This window comes from Pieris brassicae, chromosome 4 (assembly GCF_905147105.1).
Source record: "Pieris brassicae chromosome 4, ilPieBrab1.1, whole genome shotgun sequence".
Lineage (NCBI taxonomy): Eukaryota > Metazoa > Arthropoda > Insecta > Lepidoptera > Pieridae > Pieris > Pieris brassicae.
The window spans coordinates 20,120,617-20,142,981 of record NC_059668.1 but is presented as its reverse complement, the minus strand read 5'-3'; the positions used below and the strand labels follow the sequence as shown (position 1 = coordinate 20,142,981).

General features: G+C 31.5%; 1 protein-coding gene across 1 annotated transcript in view; it reads left to right on the top strand.

Moving 5' to 3' along the window:
* The first annotated feature begins 3,481 nt into the window (after window positions 1-3,481).
* Window positions 3,482-22,365, top strand: part of LOC123709072 — a 33,027-nt gene continuing 14,143 nt past the window's right edge. The window contains exon 1 of the mRNA XM_045660171.1: window positions 3,482-3,611. Within this exon, the coding sequence (XP_045516127.1) occupies window positions 3,595-3,611 (17 nt within the window). The 5' untranslated portion in view covers window positions 3,482-3,594. The remainder of the gene's footprint in view (window positions 3,612-22,365) is intronic.

The following is a 22,365-nucleotide window of genomic DNA, read 5'->3' as shown; positions in this document are numbered from 1 at the left end:
TAGTTTAAACTGTACTTAATCTACATAATCTGTAATTCATAGAAATAATTAGAAAGTTTAATAAAATCATTACTAGCAACATAAACTGTCATCGCAACACTGAATGCTACTGATTAAGTATTCATAAACACGCAATTTGATTTAATTTGAATTTATTATGTGTATTTAGTGATCTAAATGTCTGTCTAATGACAGAAGTGGACTAAGATATAAACTGGTCCCGAATACTGATAATATGCCCTCTTTTTTATCGTTTCATTATTTCTTTTTGTTGTTTACTGTCACGTTTTACAATATTTTTACTCTATCGATTGTTCCAAGACTAAATTGAAAACATAGTAATTAATTTGTTTATTCCATGCTAGGCATATAAAACTATATTTATTCGCCTAATAATAATAACGCGTTTACACAATTTTTTTTGTGGATGGCGTAAAATGTATACGTATCTTTAGGTTTATGAACACGGTTGTAATATTTATGAATTCATAATCTGTAAGTGTTGTTAATTTTTTCGCAAGTTGACATTGATATCCACTTGTCAAACACGTGAGCAAATAAAAAACAAAAAAACAAGATTAAGACATTACGACCTAGAATTGAAGAAAAATGATTGATTCATATTAGTGATAATAGCTGAGCTCCGTGATTTTTAATAGCTAAAGCGATTTCTATGTAAATCCGTAACGGTAAAATTTATTAGTAGTCTGTGTGGGTGGAATATATTTGGTTATAAGGTGCATTTCAAAACTTAAACAATCAAACTATTTATACATTCTCTTAGATATGTCCCAATTCAATATTTTAAACGAACACTTAAACGTTGAATATTTGATGAATTGCCATACGCTTATAGTATTTTATTTATAATTTCTGATAAAATATTTTAGAATAGGAAGTCCTTGAAAATTTTAAAACGGACCTCTATTGTATTCAATGTGTGAGATTGTTTAAATACATATTAAGAATGGAAAATATCAGCGCATTAGAAAATTTTCCAAATTGATATTGGAATTTAAGTAAAATTAATTATATGAACTAAACAATTACTATTTATTTCCAACACACAAATATAGAGTGTTTACAGTATTTGTTTAAATGTTTAAAAATCATTACAATGAAACAATTTAGTTTCCCTGTTAAGACTTTATCTAGTTAGATTTATTTTCATTCGTTGGTCATTTATATTTGAATTAAGTCTTTGCAACTGACGAGTAAGTTATTCCGAGAAGTAAATGCAAAAAAGGGGATTCACATGCGTATATTACAGTAAGCATTCAATCAGAAACAATAATATCTTGTCTTATGGTAAATTACTAACGCCAACGTTTGCATAATTATGGTGAGAAATAATTCCTCCGTACAGGGACCCAAACTAAAGCGTCAACGACCCCCTATTGCATTGTTAGAGTAGGTCACACTTGGTCAAGGCACAGGTTGACAGTCTGCCGCGAATACTTTTGTCTATAGCATGGCGGTGAGTTTGATTGTGTCAGTCTATATTGTAGTGTCAGTTATAATACACCTATAATCTTAGTATAAAGTATGCTTCGTTACTCGCTATTGAGATATATAAATTTTGATAGAACAATTATGAAATTTATGGGAAGCAGGAGGAGGAGGTTCTAGCAAATAGTTCATATATTGTATATTTAAAATTTTCTCTATATATTACGTCTACCTTCTATAGCCTAAAGAGAGGTCGGTTATTCTATAAATTGATGATTGTAGAGTTCGCGAAACAGCTATCATACTTTGTCAAACGGCACTTGTCGCGAAATATCAGCCCAGATGAAGACAATTTTAATTAATCTGAATCTAAATAAATGAAATTAAATTAAATTCTTATAATAAATTACTATCGAGCTGTTCTATAGGATTGAAAATTTTGTTATTATCATCAAGATTCTTTTGTTTATAAATTCTGTACCCAATGGAAATAATGACCGTTCGAACCAAGGCTGTACCTTGCTCACTCAGGCTTTCTTAGTTTTATAAGCGTGGCGATCGTCGGAGCTACGCCCCGAGAGTATACCCACATGGAGGGATTCAGCATTCATAGCAGTTAACATTTTATTGGCAAATATTGTATAAAGAGTGAAAATATGATGTATTATTAAAGAACCTCGATGACCCAGGAACTGTACAATGTATTTTAAGCTGTGACGTTGTTTAGGTGAGAATTGAAGCCATGTTCTCTTAGTCACTAACCAAGGCTCGACTGTCATAATGGTAACAAAGTAACACATATTATATTGTATACAATGCGTCGCAGCACACTTTCCCCAAAAGTGCGCATAATCTATGTTAATGCATAAATAATTGTATACTATAAACGTCTAAATGTGATTATTCATGACTTGTAAGTTAATTCGCCCCGCACGCCATAACTGTAGATTAGGTTTCCCTATAATTATCCTAACTGAGAGATAACTATTACTTTAAAGCTCTTAATCACTAATTGAAAGAAATGAATTAATCGGACATAGAATCCGTTTTACTTGGAAATATTATTTTTATTATTTCATAAAATAAATACTAAAAATTATTACTATAATAATTAATAAGGTCTCGTCTGGAAAGGAAAAATATAGACAACGCGGCAGACTAAACAACAGTTATACAAAAATTATTCCCTCTTACCTTGATTGCGTTATATTACTAATACTATATGTATTAAAAAATAGTATAAAGAAAGATCAGAATTTCAGACTAGTCATCTATGTTTGGTATGGAATAAACATTGAAAGACGAACATTTATCGCAACAAATAGTTATTCCTATTAATAGACATGTAGCTTTTAAAAGATACAATAAATCAATTGTGTTCAAACATTAAAAGAGGACCATTATCTGTGATGGGAGTCGCCTGTCTAATTCACTAATTGGACGTACATTTATTTAATTGCTCGCCAAACAAACGGTAATAGTGCTACTGTGCAAGCTCGTGACAATGCAAACTCACCTCGCTTTGGTACATTCACGTTCACAATTTTATATAATAAATAATTTAAAGTATTAATTCACCCGCCATCACGTCATAAGTTACCACAGATTAGTGTGACTAAACGCTTTACACCGTATATGATATAAATTACAGATGTACATATTTGATTGAGTTCGATCAAAAAATATGTATATGTACACTTTACCAGTTTATAGAATCATTGTAAAATCGTTTTAACTAAAGTAAACATAATTTGACAGAGAAAGATGAAATTGAACATAGTTAAAACAGTATAATTAGATTGATTTTTAAAATGAAGGGGAAAATAATTTTTTTTCGTTGGCTTACAAGGTCCGATTTCCAATTTATTTTCTCGTATTTCGTCTTTTATTATCTCTCGTTGATTGTATTGCTTTTATCAAATTTTCTTTGAGGTGTTAGGCTTACAATTACGTTGGTTAACTAAAACGCAGTGCAACTGTGAATGCAACCTGTCAAGTTTCCAGTCACAAGTTCAAGAGCACAAGCGGCAGACTCATTGCGGCCATCGCGAGCGACTCACGCGAACGTGGGAAATATTTCGTCTGAATTCGAATTTGACGTGTGTTTTTTATTAATTTCTCGCAAGGGTTGACGGACAAGCAACGATGCAGAACCTCATACGGTGAGTAAAAAGACAAACTTCTTATTACATTCACCGAGGTGTTTCTTTTTAATGAGTTGATTTCATAACTAACATTTTTACGAATTTAATTATGAAAAATTCTATATTATTATGGACAAACATTTTTTAGGTTAATATTTAAGAAGTGTTAAATGAAATACACTCTCCGAAAATATTAAGAATTATTTGAATTGAATATTAACTATAAACACATATTTAAAAAAAAATGTATAAATAATTACAGTTTAAAAATCTATGGTTGCTGTTATTCGATAAGGTTTAAGTTATCTATCTAGTTACTCTATAATTAATCCATTCTGTTGTTTACGACATTCTCTAGGTGTAAACAATAGACGAGGCTCGTAATTCGCATATATAACACGTTAGATGTGGGAAATCGTAGCGGGGACCGTTAAGTGTAATGTCCCATTCTAAATTTAAATATAACGCTCAAAATATATTACGGTTAATTCTTTGTGACCGTATTTATATGGAATAAATTGTGGCTTAGCGGAGATTCCAGACAATATAAAATTAAATTTATAACGTCTTTATAGCGATAGTTCAACAGCTTATGTTTCAAAGTTTTAGAAATAATTTTGAATTAAAACTCCTTTGTTTATTGCAATAATAACTTCCTTTTTAAATTAAATTTTTAATGATCAACAGGACTTGGCTTTTCGACTTACACAATTGTTGCACTCAATACCTTTATATGAGCATCGTCCTGTAGTCGATACTGAAGGAATATTAAAATATAATGCTGTATAAATAATTTATTGTATAATAAGGCAATATAAAACAAGTATTAATAAGCTCATTTCGATGAAAATTTCTATATTTTCTAACTGGTAAGATAGCGTGGATCAAGTTTTTCGCATAAATCCGTTTATGGCCAGCGGAAAAAAAAATTATGTCAGGAAGTAATAGATGAAAAGCTTTAATGGTTTTAATCCATCATATAAACATAGGACGTAGTTTTTTTAAAGATTTCGATTAATAGTTTTAGAAAAACTGTCTTAAATTTGCATATTGTGCCGAGACGTTTTTTCTTTTAAGTATCTAACATTACCTTTAATATTATTCTTACGAGAAAATGTGTTTCCCTTACCGGGACAAATTGCGTATGTAGTAGCTTTGTTTCATCGTCGGAGGTCAAGGCAGAATATGAAATTCCACTCGTATCACCTCGTTCGTGACGTTTTAAGGCAGTTTCTATCGCGCACCACCACTATGTGGAACCTTCAATTTCTGAACAAATTCGACTTAGGGTCCCTTAGAAAAAGAGCGTACCAGTACCAAACACACCTGTCCGTTTAGGCCTGTTCTATATAAAAAAAATACACCACGAATTGATATCTAATCTTCTCCCTCAATATGTATGCTCATACCGGTTGTACTTATATAGTACAATGTTAGTATATTATGTAAATTATGAAAACATTTAATCATACATGTGCAAAGAATAATATAACCTATGGTTTATGAAAAGTTTTCACATGACTTGACTATTGATCGTCTAGTCTATGAAAAATTATCTATGAAATAGACGCATAGATAATATTCTACTGGGGTAACAGGGCTGTATTTTTTAGACGATAATCCTTTGTTAAGGCCCCTTCTTATCTTGAACGAAGATCTCTTTTAACTGGTAAAATTAGATGTTAATGTAATTTATTTGTAATTATGAGTCTCATTTATTGAGATTGCAAAGATAATGCTGTAATTAGGCAATGGCACAAGCTTCCCATTTTATCTATAATAACATTAATCTGTGACACGTTAGGCACGCAGTTTTATGAGAAACAATAATTACATTTTAATATAAAAGTTATACATTGCTAAGCTATAGGTTCATAAAATTACTTGCCTATACATTGATCGTTACATTTATTATAAATAATTACGAAATTAATTAATTTTCGTTACTCGAAAGTGAAAAGCAATTTTTTATAAGTTGTTTTTAATAAACTCTAAACCATATGTATATAGTTTATATACCTGCTTATAATTATTACATAAATTAACGGGGTATTCTAATGTTCACACCATGTATAAAATTATTTTAAATAAAACAAACAAAAGAGAAAGATATATATAATATATTAAAACTGAACAGTTTTCATGCAACCGTGGTGCTAGTAAAATAAATGGTCTTAGAAACATTAAGAAAAATTCATATGCAAATCCGGAAGTTATTAAACCGTAGGCTTTTTGGCCGCAGATCCGAGTTGCACAAGATGAGTTGGATGCAGTCCAAACGCATTATTAAGCTCATTGCTGAAACTGCTTACGACTAAACTTTTACGATGTCCAATTTGTTTTAAATCTCGTAACCGTACGAGGCAGACAAATCTGAAACATTGTCAGGAATAAATAACCAATAATAAAATACGATACTCATCTTAATAATGTAAATAATTGATCGCACGACGGTCCAAGCCGAGGTCCGAGTCTCGCAGAAGACGCCGTTTCGCTAGTCGTGTTAAAGACCATTTCCGGCAGAATTACGCTCACCAAAGCAGCCCGAGCTGTCATGGCCCAGTCCAACAGTTCCTCCATTAATGAAAAAAATTGCTGTCGTGTAGGAAGTTAGAGAGTATAAGCACAGGTGCATTATTAGCCACGGATGCGTTTACCATGTCTAACGTAGTTTTAATTTATTCCATAAATAATTAACCGCTTAAAAAACATTTTTCATTTAACCTACTTGGTGTGCTTTATAATTTATATGTATTAATATAAATGAGCATAGACAACTCGCAATGTTATAATTGCCTTGTCTAATAAACAATAATAAGGTTATAGTAACTAGAATGTTATAAAGTGTGGTGGTAATCTCAGGAATGATACTTAGACATATTTTTTCTAACTCTCATAATTCGAAACGCCTCTTAGTTTTCGTTGGTTTATAATAATAACAATACGCACTTCTTCATATTCCTCTTATATTAATTGGATTTTTAGAGATCGCTACTGGGATAAGATCGCACGTTGCACCATTGTATTGTTTTTTAATATTTATTAATGATTATTATTTTTTAATACTTCTGCGAAACTATGAATAAATGATTGGCTATTCTACGTTATATTGGTTATGGTTTAGGGTTTATAATTTTTGTATAAAAAAAGATTTATACCAGGAAATGCTAGAACATATTTCCTCAGTTATCCGTATACAGTTGAAACTTTTAATGGATATTGCGGGAAGCAAACGAGTCGGTAAACTAAAACTGGATACTCGAGAAACTTCAAATGCCGATGCAGGAATAATTGGCGGGATCTATCTGCTCAGGGACTTTGTTTAACTTCAATTAGGTACAATAGGACGGTGGACCATTGATTATTATATTCTTATATACTTAAAAGTTTGAATTGTGATCGGGTTTTTATTTAAAAAAATCTAAAGCGGTCTTTATGAACAATTTTAACACGGCGAAGAAAAACATCGCGAGTATAGTGGTGTACAAAAATGAGTGTTATTAGCCGCTTTTCTAGAATAATTATCAATGAAAGAGATACGAAATGCTTAAACATTAGGGGTGTACACACATATCATCCTAAGTTGTGTTCCTGTGTTCCATATTATCGCTACGTAATTGGAAATCTAATGTATAACTAATTTCTTCAATTATTTTATTTATAATGCTATATCGATTATGAAAAATCAAATTTACAATTTAATTAACAAGTTCGGTTGACCGTTGTGAGCTCTTATGTTCTTTCATCACTCACATTAACCTAACACAGACATACACAGAATATGTATAGTGTTATATGAAAAATAGCTTTTTATATAACTCTGCATAGAATATTTTTATTCGTATCTAAATTATAAATTAAGTATTTACAATGTTTTAACCTAAATAGTAATAATAATAGCATTTTAATTCAAATAGTTTTACATTTAAACACGATTCTATTTCAATTTTCTTTTAGGTATCAGTGTGCCCCTTTTGGCAAAGGCCTCCTCCAAATCCCGCCATTCCTCTCAGCACTGTACCACTCTCTGTCCTGTAACATCTGCTGCATCTTTAATTTGGGCTATCCACCTTCTTAGTTGTCTTCTTCTTTTTCGTTTGCTGTACCTTGAGCACCAATTTAGTACTTTTGTTGCTTAACTTTTCTGTTCCACTTGGACGGGGCACATGCCTAGAGGAATAAATAGTAATAATAATTATTAAAAATTGATAAATAGAAAACTAACACAAATTTAAAAAGTTTGATCGCTGTTGTAGTGTACCTTTGATGCTGACAGCTTGTCCAGTCTTAATAAGTTCTTTTGAAGTTATCAAAAGCTATATAAGTAAAATGATGTATAGACAATGGTGTTAGCGGATACACTCATAAAAACACAAGAACACTGGGATCAAATGCAATGTTCATTAATATTTATTAATGAACATTGCATTTGATCCCAGTTAATTTTGTGTTCCGGGAATCAAGATATGGACCATCATGTATCAATACGCACGACATCACGCCAATTAAGATTAATTAGGATTCTCTGAATTCGTATTTATATCTGAACACTTGGCTAATGATATATATATTGACCCCACTTAGTTTTACTAAAAACAAAGTTTTTTTTAAAATTGATGACATCATATATATATTATACAGTACAGTGTTTAATATAGAATACAGCGAGGAAATGCTGTCAGCCTTATAATTTGTTTTAATTTTCTATTTATTAATTTACATTCTAACTATGTACGTTAAGAAAATTGGAACTGTATATTTGATAGTTATGTTTAGGTTTTAATAAACAATAGCTATTTTTGAAATTCTAGGTTTTCTAATATAATGTTTGATTTATATAATATTGTAGATATATTAAACAATGCTGAACAACAAAGCTCATTATCATATAATAATTCATCAATTATTTAAAATATTTCCATATTTCTGATATTAAATAATTTATACGGTGGACTCAAAACGAGATACTGACCAATTCCGAACCAATTCGACTTCAAGAAAAACGTGTACCAATTTTAAACGGCATCGCAACCCACACGCGAGCCCTCTAGCATTGAGTGTCCATATCCATCACATCAGATGAATCTCCTGCCTGTTTCCCCCTTATCTTCATTTAAAATAAAAGGAGGTACAAACGCTGGTTTCTAATACTTCTAAACCAATCGCTATGCAAAACTATACGCAACAAATTTATAAACATAGCATCGAACCAGTCTTGCTACTTGTAACCCAAATGATTTTTGCCAAATTCGCAATATAGAGTTTAATTTCGCCCGGTTCGATTAATTCAAACGGGACTTTTTTTATAACAACCTGTTGCAAAACAGCTGTTTCTATAATCTGTTACAATTCTTCTTACTGTGATCCGCTTTAAACAACCAAGGCTAATCGCAAAAACGAATTGCTAGTGTAAAGTATTTACCGTAAAGACTATTTGATCTAGTTTAGTATTATTTCTGTATACTACACGCGATACAGACTAAATTATTTAGACTTCGTTACCAACATACATGTAAAAAATTAGTCAGCGGTCGGCCAAAGCGATGTCTTCGAACCAACCCTAGTACGGAAACATAAAAAATTAATATCTACTGAGTGAAGTCCAAATGCATAAATAAAATTACATGTAATACAATACTAAACTAAAATTTGAATACTAATAATAATAACAAAGTAAAGTAAACAAGAAAAGTAGGCTTATCAAGACTTATGGCTCCCGTGTGTTAAATCCAATAGGTTTTTGACAAACTGGAGTCATACGTTGCTAAGTTTTGTATCTGAATTTGAGAGTTACAGTCATAGCAATGCGGTTATTTCGATTTGAGATTGGTAAAGTTAGGTTACTAGTAATAATATTTAGTTCTAAGTCCTAGTTCAGAGGAGTTGTTCAGATTACTACTGTCATCATCAAACGTTGGGATAGAACTTTTACCCGTATCACCTCCGTTCGTTGCCACAACTGCGGGTTATTTATCGCGCACGATTATAGAAATGGAACAACTTGAATTTCCAAATGAATCAAATTAAAGAAATTAGTTGCCTTTAAAAGCACACACACAAAAGCCCGGAGTTCTTCAGATGAGCCTCCATTACAAAAAAATATCTGTATAGTAAATCATTATAGCTTGTACATTATAAAAAAAATATTCATAAATACACGACATCATAAGAATTACTCTGCTTAGTCACAGTAACCTAACCGGTCAAAGGAATTAATATGGGAAATATTTTTGTTTAACGCTTATAAATCTGATAAACTGTACATCATTGAAACTATCGCAGTGGATAATCTATGGATCGGTGGAAACTAATGAAGCAGACGCGACTGTAATCCAAGACACGCGAACAGGTTTCGTCTATAAATTAAGTTTTACTATGTATATCAACTTTTACTATGTATATTAAATTTAGGTACAAAAGCAATATATGATAATGCAGTTTATATATCTTGGAAAAGAGATCTAAGGAAGTTAGCATAAGTATTGAGGAAGTCGAGTCTTAAAGACGCTGTCACAGGGATGCCAAATATGGTTAGATAATTCGTATAATCTTAATCTCTAATAAATACATAGCATGTAGAACAACCAATTCCCGGCAACTAAGTGAATAGGAAAAGGACTTGAAAGACCAGGGCATTGGTGTTTTAAGGAGTTACTTAACATTGGTTATGAATCAGCGTATCAGAAACGCGTGTGAGCTACCGACATTTTACTTTTGTTTATAGGCTTGATGAGGTACTGTTGGTTCCGAAAATCTAATCTAGGACTTCGAAGTACGCACTGTTACCAATTACGCCACGAAAGCGTTCCTTAAAAACAATAATTCGTAACTGCAGTCTAGACTACGATAGATCTATAAAAGCGATTCAATGGCTTCTAAGTTTGTTTAGAGTTGCTTTTGATTCCCTCTTTGTTTTTACAAAGATTGGATAAGATACAGGCAAACAGATATATATATACATCTAAATATTTTAAATTAAATTGTTTGATCTTCTATATGGAATATCTATTTCTGAGTTTTAAATCGAATTTCGCAACAAAACAGTCCGTTACATAATTCCTTGTGATGGTTTTCTTCAGTTACTGAAAAGTAATTGGTTTAGTATTGTGGATTTTTATAGTATTGTTTTGTTTCCATGTATAAGTTTAATACATTTTTTTTCTTTACTCACAGTGGTTGCCTGGAAGGAACCGTTTGAAAGCGATAAGGCCGCCAGTATTTTTGATTTAATTATGTTCATTTTTTTATATTGCAATGGAACGAAGTGTTAATAAATATAAGCCAGTCAAAAGTTGCCTCCGTGGCTTACATCACCAATATTCTCAGGATAATGTAATTATTAAAGATAATTAAATTTATTTTTATATTACGTCGTAGTTGCATTTTAACCCCAGAAAAAGTATGAGGTAATAAAAACAAGAACTCAATAGCGAGTCTATAACTGCCAATGGTTCTAAAATTACTTTTAACATTCTTCAAGTTTACAACCGAGCAAGTCAGACACTTTATGACCGTTTGGTGAAAAGGTTACGTACTAGAACTCCCTTGAAGTTTATAGTATTAATACATTTTAGATCAGACCTATTTTGAAGATGTTCGAAAAATTGTCAAATAAGGCTGAGAGCCTTTAAAATTTTTTTGCGACTGCTGCTACTCGTTTCATACACAACAAAAAAGAGTGACACGTAATATAAAACTTATTCTTTTTTATAAATTGGCAAAAAGACAAGCAAAAAAGTTGCGGCACGGGCATAAATATAAGAGTCTTCTAACTTCGATTTTGTTCCCATTGGAGTAGAGACTCTTGTTAAAGATTTAAGTTGGCGCCTGGTAGATAATACCGGTGACCTCAGAGCTGGTGCTTTCCCGGCTCAACGAATACGGTATCGCAATACAGCGAGGAATCGAAAGGAAAGGAGAAAACTTTTTAAATTTGTTTTAATTTTCTTTTTAATTACTTTATAGGTTACAAAAATTGTAAATACAAATTATTCTTACTTATATTAATTGGAAAATACGATTATTTTGCAGATATATTCAGTTCCTTGTAAACCTTGAGTAAGATTTAGAAATGAATAAATAAATATTTTATTTATACGGTAAATATTATAAATTTAATACCGTATAAAATTTAATACATTTTTGACGGACCGTAGTCAGTCTAATGTTTCGTTTCGGTATCTTACCCCAAGTTTATTGGTTGAGACTAAGCGCGAACTATCACTCCCGTATGTCAAACAATTATTGTTTAATTGTTTAACCCTCTCTAATATTACAGAATGTTGTGACTAATTCATTAAAACTTTATATCTTAAACATTATATGGTATTTTGTCGTATTCTTTTTTATTGCCATATTGCAGTGGGACGCTTTCACAAACTATCGAAGAATGGATTAATTTACGTACAAACAATATAAATATCTGAATGACAATAGTTGTTAGTGTTGTTGTAGCTGTTATAAGTCATTTCCAACGAATTCAATCGATTCTTGTTAAAATTAGGTCATGTCAACCACACTCGCTATTTCCCAAGAACTATATTTCTTGGAGGTTTATATTGAAATTGGCCATCACTAAACAATGGTGTGCTAGTCTGGACAATAATACAGCTAAAACTTTGACCGTTCATTTGCATGTTTACCTTAGACAATTTATTGTATGATTTACCTACAATCTGTATTAAAATAGTTAGCTCTGTTTTAATTGTCACAGTAGCCATAAATAAACATATTTTCCATACTTGAAGATTTTGTTTAGTATAATTACGAGGATTTTTTTAAGTTCCTTGGTCTGAATGTTAATAGACCGTCACATACCGGTACATTAATTAACTTCTTTGCAGGAATTTCATGATCAATTATCAACCAAATAGCTAACAAAATAAAGTTGATTCTAACACTTATACATCATTGGAGTTGTTTATGTCTCGTCGGCGAATGTCTTAATATTCTATGACTAATATCGATTACCAATTGACTATAACCACAGTAGTTAAGATACAGATACAGATAGTTAATAATTAATTTTATAAAGATAACATATTTTTATATCTGTGTGTACACAACATGTCATGCCCGTAAAGGTTTTAGACCAAAATGCATGCCTGGAACATATACCATAAATAATTCCCAAGTACATTAGTGGCGTGCTCTGCCAAATATGGCTAAGATGTTTCCTGGAGCCGGCCCCATTTGACACGTTGACAAACGTTCCACTTTGAGGCTGAAATCTATACAAAGGCAATGAATGTGTCTGTGTTGAACGGTCTCAACATCCGCATACATTTTACTTTGTGTTAAGTGCCGCGAGTAACATAGGTCACGCAATTCTTATTTTGTCAAATCATGACTTTAAAGATAAATTCTAAAGTATATAGATCTTATACAGGCGTAATAATTATATATATATACACTGATTAATCCTATCAAACGCTTTATCCTATTCCAGATTCACAAAGTAAGGTTTGGCTAGATTATGGACTATACTGGAGTTTTAAGAGACAATTTTCTTGCTGATCTAATTTAACACATACTTACTGATTAATAAAAAACATTTGAATTTTAGAGGGAAAGTTTCTACAACTATGCTGATTAAAATTTACGATAATGGGGAATATTTTTATGAATTAAACAGTTTTATACGAGTCACATGATATAGATGTCATAAATTTTACGATTAACGGATGTTAATTGTCATCTCATATCCGATGAAGCGTGAAGTTGTTTTTATAGCATAGCTTGGAAAAAATGGGAAATACTTGTTCTACATTTCATCTGGTTTTCCATCCGATCTTCTCGGAAAAACTCGTTAAGCCATTTGATCTATTAATGATCTATTGGCTTGGAACTAATAGATGTACAAATAATAACATTCCGTCAATTATGAGACAATTTCATGGAAACTTACGAATTACATACTAAAATACTTTGCGTTTTGAATAATATTCGTTATCAAGGGAGAACTGGTTCTTATGAAAAGAGGAACACTCACCTCACCTCACTCCTTCACCTCGAAAGGAAGTTAAGGAGAAAGAAATATTATGTACTTACAAAGTAATATTTACTATTTTAAATTCAATTTATTCTTCTTTAACGGTATAATCGTTAATATAGAGATTAGAATGCTACAGTCAACAAAATCGTACATTAATTTATTTTCGACTTAATTTTATTAACGTCTACGAAAATCACAAAAATTCTGAATTTTAGTGTTTTTCTACTGTATCTAATACTGACGGTTGGACTGATTTGGATTTATTTACTTGGATTAAATGAATTGACAAGAATGTAAAGATTGAATCTTGGACAAATAGAGGGAATCATATACATTTTTAGGACACACTTGATTTGATTGAGATGGATGGATAGGATGTAGTCTCTAAGAGATATAATGATGGTCATAAAAACTTAATCTAAATTTAATCTACAGATTGCGGGATTTATTAAATAATTGCATGTTTTTAATTGAAAATCAACATTAAAAGAACTAATTTCATTAAACAAATAACAATATTTTAAATAAAGAAATCCTTAACCTGAACCCAAATTAATTTTAATACCTAATAATACTCGTTCGTAACGACATAACGACAAACGCCTAACGGGAAATGACGGGCGCCAGCAATCAGCGTTATGACACAACTAAAGTCGGGTTTCAGTTAAGACAAAGATAATATATTTTAAGTTATTACTTTATGACTTAGATGATATATATATTAGGCATCATCTGCTAACAAAACGTATATATTTTTTATGTTCTGTTGAAATTAGTCTTGGATTTATTACTAATAGTGATTAAATAGTGAATAGCGGCAATGTTTAATAGCACAATAATACTTTATCTATATTGTTAACAGTTATTTAAGATAAGTATTGTAGATATCTTCTCAATTTGGCAAATACATTAATATTATAAACGCAAAAGTTGTTTTTTTCTCATTCTAAATCTAAGCTGGATAAAATCACTATTTACAATTTTCATAACAAAAAACACAAATAAACTTTCTTTTATAACTTATCAGATACATCAAGGGGTGTGTTTTGTTAAGAAATCAATGAAGCAGAATGGCGCCAACATATCTTCCAAGCGTGAGTGCATTCTCAAATTTCATGTCAAGAACCTCGATCAACAATCAATCATTTTGCGTCGCAAAACGCGTCTGTATAGTTGGATATTCTCGAAGATTCTGCATTAATTAGATTAGGTCTTAAACTTTAATTTAATATTTAAACTTAGAGATACAATTTTATGAATGATATGAGCGACATACTAAAGATTAATTTCTAAAAAATAAAATAAAACCAGCTCTGTCGAAATGTGAAATGCACTTAAATGTATAAAATAATTATTTGAAGAAACATTACATATGCTACTATAAACTAATTAAAGATTATGTATTTAACATGAAGATTTAGCTTTTAGCAACACTATGTGGAACCAGCTGCCCACTGAAGTATTTCCGAACCAATTCGACTTAGGGTCCTGAAAAAAGAGCAAACCAATACTAAAAAGGCCGGAACGCACACGCGAGTAGTCTGGCATTGAGAGTGTTCATGGGCGGCGGGTATCACTAGCAGGTTATCCTGCCCATTTTCATTTGTTCTATAAAAAAACTTGTATTGTCTTGTCAGTGAAAAATAATAGTAATTAATTATACAAGTGAACCCTAAGTACTTCAAGACACGTTAGCGTATGGATTTGTTAGGTAAATCTGATATGATATTAAAATATGTATATTAGATTTTATAAAACATAATACTGTTAACATAAATAATATAACAAAAAGCAATAACAATAAAAAAAAATCTACAGTAATTTGGTGGAAATTGAAATACACTACGATACTTAGTTCTGTCGTTGCTGAGAATTACAAGCCTCAGCAAATTTTCTATATTTACTCCATACAACAACGGATGTCAGAAAAACAATAAATCTACATTGTACACTGGCCTCAAAGGTCATGCTCAACGAAGCAGTAACTAACAAAAAACAAAATAAAAACGTAAGCGTAATAGAAAAGCTCGGAGTTATATTTACTCTGACTGTTGGTTAACATTAAAACAAAGTAATGTATAGAGCTGGCGTACAGAGCAAGCGAAAAATAATAAACGGTTAAAATATAAGAGTCTCTCCACCAACTTTGAATATATTCCCTTTGTAGTAAAGGCACTTGGGTCGTGGGGTTCAATCCCACAGGCGCTAATTAAAGATTTAAGCTGGCGCCCAAGATGACCCCAGAGCTGGTGCTTACATCGCAACTTATTATCGTAATACAGCGAAGAAATTACACAGGGACCAAAGCTTTTTAAATTTTAATTCGTTTTCTATTCATCCGTTTTTAATTATTACTTTATATTTGACTGTATAGCTTGTAAATAATTATAACTAACTGTATAAATACTTCAACTAGCCATGACACATTCTTGTTTCGTTTTCCTTATTATGTCAAAGAAATTAAAACGTTTGATCAGAATTCGGACTTAATAAACGCTACTAAACCAAAGAGACGTTTAAAGAACTTGATTAGTCTTTTAACTTTATTATAGACTATAACAACGGTACGTTCCAAATACGCTTGGAAATTTTCTTTGGTAGATGGACTTTGATGGAGTGACAGCGTATATTCAATTTATGTCTTTAATTTTTTTTCATGTGACCTGTTAATGAGAATAAACATCAGAAACACTAATCTTATAACAAGTAAATTTTTGTTTACATTGTAATACTATATCTTAAAATAAGTATTGCAAATAAATCGACAATCCATTATGCATTGAAGGCGGAAGCGAGAATGTTTATTAGAACATTCTTCAGTAGCACTTAGCGGCTTTATAATTGCTTCTGTGGGCATCATGACACATGGGTGGAGTAGATCGCAAAGAAATGATGAAGCTATGTTATTGCGAAGGGCCTGTAGGAGGCGGAAATGCACTGAGCCGTGATGCATGCGTAATGATTCTACGTCATGGAGTAAATAATAAACACATTTATAAAACATTAATTAATGTTGTTATTTCTGAGAGCAGTTTCTAAACAAATGGTTACGAAAAATGTATGAAGACCATATACGTTGTCAAAACTTTTAGGATGCTAATTTGTAAGTCCACAAACAGCCTAATTTTCAATATTTATCTTCAGACCGAGTAAGTAGATTTATTTCTTTTTATATACATAAGCTTGCCAACGCACACTGAAGCATTGGTACATAATGAGAAATAAAATACAAGATTTAATGTGACAAGCACTTATAGTCAAACATTAACATAATAAGAAAAAATTACATCGATCCATATATTAAAAAAAAACCTCATTTTATTTCATAGTGTGAGGGGAGCGACTATTAATAAAGACCTAACTCGTTTATCAAACATAAATAAAACTTTTTAAAGCGCTGCTCAAATTTCCTTTAACGTTAACATAAATTAATAAAAGTGAAGTAACTAAAATGCAGTTACCACAGAGGAAGAGGTCCCTCTGTTGTATAAAATACAATACGTTTTTGACTATAAATTACTTAAGATGTCATGTGGAACATGGCGTAATGGTTACAAAAAACAAAAAAACTTGGCAATCAAAAAGAGTGGCGAAGAGTTACTGCTAGTTCTTCTCGTCTGTTCTACACCGTTGATTTAGAGATTTGCAGTAAATATTTTTAATTAGAAGCATTTAATATATATTTCTTTATTGACTTTCATAAGTGTACATTATGTTACGGTCTACATTAATCAATGATTTTGAATTTCACGTCGTTTGAAGTCTCACTTAGCGCGACACGAACCGTTAGATATGATTTGAATAATAATAATAAAAGCCTTCATTGCTGCTATCCTATACCCATAAAAATTTAACCACTAATAATGCCGATTAAGGGAAGCCCAAGCCTTCTGATTAACAGCTTGAACGACGTTTTAAGAGCTTAAATTCTTCTCAGTGGCTTGCTTTACGTAGCCACATAGGGCCAGCTGCTTATCTATAAATAAAAGATGGAAAGATGATATGGATATTTAGATAAACAGTAGAACCCGTTTAAGACGATCACGCTTAATACGATTTCACGCATAATACGCCACATTACGCCAGTCTCTGCAACTTCAGACATATTTTCTTACATTTCATAACGCTTAATACGATTCGTCATCCCGCTTAAAACGCCCGAACCCTCACGTCGTGTTGAAAGAATAAGAACCCGAGATACTGCAGGGTTTTGCTGGTTATTCTTCCATTGATGACAATGTAGCACCGTACGAAATTCCATCAATTTAAGAATGTGAATAACACACAAAACGAGGCCCTAAGTGATAATTATGAAGACGAAGATGAGTCAACTCCGTTTTTGTCAAACGCCCAGGTATTATCAGCTGTTAATGATTAAAGACGCTATGTAGCTTCTTTGGATCAAAGCGAAAACGTACTGCAAAAGTTAATTTATATTGAAAATCTTTCAATTTTTATTTTTTTAATATTTAATAATGAATGCATCAAAATCTTTCTGTCAAACCAAAATAAGTGATTATTTTAAATAATGTTATTATAATTACACTACGTATTTAATGTAATTTATAAATGTATAATTTAATACCTATATATACTAAAATTAGAACATAATCATATGAAGTACGTATTATTTTCCCCATACCGCATAATACGCTTTCTCGCTTAAGACGCGTTTTTGGTAGGGAAATTCCCAGAGGAATCGTCATAAACGGGTTTTACTGTATTTAAGATAATCTTTAATTACTCTGCGGGTACAATCACTGCGACAACATCTCACCCGAACGTGCAAACAAAGTTATTCTGACCGGTAAAGATTTATACAACTTCTAGATTTTTAGCCACTCGGGTCAGTCAGTCATTTGTTAAACTGATCTACGACTCTTATTCTAGGTTAGACACGCACACCATCCTTCACAATTTTAATAGTTGTAAACTTCAAATCTTTTAAAGTAGGTAAACGTTATTTGAATTGTGACTAATTTTGTAAACCGCTGTAGTCGAAAGAACAAAGTGTATTAACCTCACCTCTTTTTCAATATAACTGTAGCTGAAAGTGAAAAAAGATTCAGTTTCATCCATAAAAATAGAACAAAAAATACGCTTTATATCGCAAAGCTTCGACACGTTCGAAACTGTTTGGAAATGCATTATTTTAATTGTATTAGATTTATTTCGATTACGAAATGAATTCGCAAAAAGTGCTTACTTTCGCCAGTGAAAGTCATGTATCTCACTTCGTTATTAATTATATTTAGCGTGAAGAATATTGTTTATTAACGGTGAGTTTGTATAATTACGATTAAAGAAATGATTATTGTATTTTGACAAGTATTAAGTAGTTTTTGTATTCAGTTTACCAAATTTTCCGGTTTTCGATAAGACAAGTGCTTATTTATACAAATGCGTAGGTAGGTGTTTTTGCAACTAAGGTCTTAACTCAAATCTGAAGGGTCTAACGGGAAATTTGGAAATATCAAAAATTTTAGAATAATTTACGTAGTTTTATCTCGATGTATTAAAAATTTGAATGATGAGGACAAAATTAAAATTGATTGAAAACATTTGGAGGACGGGGGCCCGCATACTAAAATTGTATACATATATTTATTTTTGTATATGTAAACAATATGAGGATAAATAAAGACTTATTAATATTATTTTTAGAATTAAAATTGTTTATATTTTATAATGCATTTTTCTCTTATTAGCTATTTTATTATTTATAATATGTAACCTGCTTCGATAACTGACATATCTCAAAGGTGTTAATTGTCAATTAACTTTTTACTGAATCTATGACAGAGAAAGCGCAATTTTATACACATGACATTAATTAGACAACTTTACGTGTTTGACTACCAAATGCGACTACTAATTACAAATTCTAGTACATTGTAGTTATGTACTTGCGTTTTGAGAACATCGCATGTTACAAGGATTTTAATGCAAATTTTACTTTCAACAACACTCTAGTTTATATTTGTTAACAAGCTTTCCAACGTGTTGTCATTGACGTGGACTTCTGGTCTATAATAGAAGTAAGGTGAAGGCTAGAGTTTGTTACTTAAGCTGAAAATAACCCCATTTCTTTTAAGTTGTAATAATACAACGCGATGTGAATTACATAACTAACTTCAACCATTCATGCACCGTTTACAGATTTAGAGGTAGCATGTGTGAGCGTACCAATTCCTAAAAGGCCGGCATTGCACTCGTACCCTCTCACTGAGATAGTCCTGGGGCTGTATTTATTTATTTATAAGTCCTAAAACGACAAAATTATGAGAAAATGTGACACAGAATTACACCCATACCCATCAATTGTATTAGAACATAAAATCACAGTAAAAAATAAGAACATATTAAGATCGTATTATATCACATACCATCAGATTAGCCTCCTGCCATCTACCACTGTTGGTCCAGCCCCTTACAAAGCTCTGTTAGATATAGAAGAATAAACTACAGAAACTAATACTTTATGGTTTGTGTTTTTAGGTTATACATTTAGATACTATTTGCGAGTTGCCGAATTTATTAGATTTAATGATATGGAAATCGTACCGTTTTGAGATTTGTGAGAGATACATAAAAAGACGCGAAACGTTGTATGAATACTTTAATGCATATAAAAGTTCAAACGAGGTCGATTGGCGCAAAACTATTTTAGGCTATAATTGAATGCTTTTATTGAAGGAGCTAATCCTCATTCACCCGCTTTGAAAGATATTTGATGTTTAATTTTTCAATACAAGTAGTAAATTAAAACTATTTTGGGCCACTTTTACTCATCTTCAATAATTATTGTACTTTGTTATAACCAAAAAAAAAAAATACTAATGGCTTTTTAAAATTTAAATATGTGTGTTATATTATTTATTTTAAGTCATTGATATGTCTTGATATGAGATTATTACTTTTCTTAAACGCATAAATTAAAAAATATCCTGTATTCGAGTACTGCATAATCGGGATTACGGGAAGTTCATGTGTTACATTAGTGCACAACCTCCGACGAAGTTAAGGTCTTCTATAAATTCTTCCACTGTCTCTCATCCTTGCCACCATTTTCCAATCCTTCCCCGCTATCTCTTTTATTCCAGTTTCCTAGGTCTAGGAGGACAGAATCCTCTCTTTTTTCTTTCCCATGGGCCATTGGGTCAAGTAAGGGTCTTTATGACTCATCTGTCATTACAGACGCGGGCAATGTGACAAGTTAATTACGCCTTTAAAATTTTTGAATGTGTTACGTCTGTTATGTTTCTAAGGCAATGTTATATATAATAATTACACTGTTTTTAACTTCGTTTTTAATTTGCAGATTAAATCAAAAATCAAAAATTATTAAAGCAAAAATTAAGATTTTGTATTTGTTAGAAAATAGAAGCCCGTTCTATTTTCTAACAAATACAAAATTTCAGTGGCGCTACAACCTTTTACGGTCAGGGCCTCAGATTTCTGTATCTGTTCTATGATCATTTGTCAATCTAATAGCCAATCTACCAGCCTTCAGTGCCTCGCGACACACTCCGACGACTTTGGGGTCTAAGGCAAGCCGGTTTCCTCACGATGTTTTCCCTTCACAGTTCCAGGGAATGTTAAATGCATAGAAAGCACATAGAACGTCCATTGGTGCATAGCAGGGGATCGAACCTACGACCTCAGAGATGAGAGTCACACGGTGAAGCCAGTAGGCTGACATGGCTCGGTTATTTCAACACATCCTTACAATAAAATACGACTTTTATCTTTAATAAACAGAGTTTTAGAGAATTAATTTATTTAACTAGATTCATTGAAAAATACGAAAGTAATTGTTAATTACTATAAATTATTAGGTACAATTCCAAATTACAGTGGCCGGTGCTATCGAGCCAGACATCTCGGCAGGACGCGGCAATAGATTACAAAGCTACTCAACCTCTATTTAATTTATTTATAGACAATCCTTATGGGATTACTCTCACGTGTATTATTTTTGATTGAATATCCTGTCACTGAAGAAATTATTTAATATAAGTCTATATGGTCTGCATTTTGACACTGTTTAAAACGAAAATTTACGCAAATTAAGAAGAATTTAACTTTTATTCTTATTAAATGCTTTAAATATACTATGCAGATGTAAAAATTTTTACTACGCACTAAGCGAACACATTATACTTTTGTTTGTACTATTTCGGGGTGTTAGACATAAAAGGCTGTTCGACTTTTAGCTTTTAAAAATGTCACTGAAACTTTAAACCAATCAAAAATTTCATAAACAAACACTAGCATGTGTCAAGTTGACAATAGTTAACTCCTTTCTTTGAAACGTGAATATTTAAACGAAGTTTATAAATATTCTTTTAATAAACTCATTTTATAGATCAGGTTTTCTCTTTAATAAAATGAAGTTCATAGAACTGAATGCAAATGAGTAAGGTATTTCTATGAAATGAAAGTTATGTCTTACTCATCCCTATTTTGATGGTGAATCATTAAGCAGGTAGCTCAGGTATATAGAAGACTAATAGCCACTATGCAATGCTGTTTAGTTATAGTCGTTTCTTTTTTAAATTTCTACTACAGATTGAAGTTAAGCTTTAACGAATATGAACTTGTGTATAAACCGATTGGTTCGTTGCATAAAACTTATAAATGTTACCTTTTGTATATTACTACAGCGGAAACAATTTTCATGTAGTAATTCGTGGGTTTCAGAAAATCACAAAAAAGTGCAAAACTGGAGAAAATAAAACAGAGATAGGATCATGGACGGATGGATCTTGGTGGTAA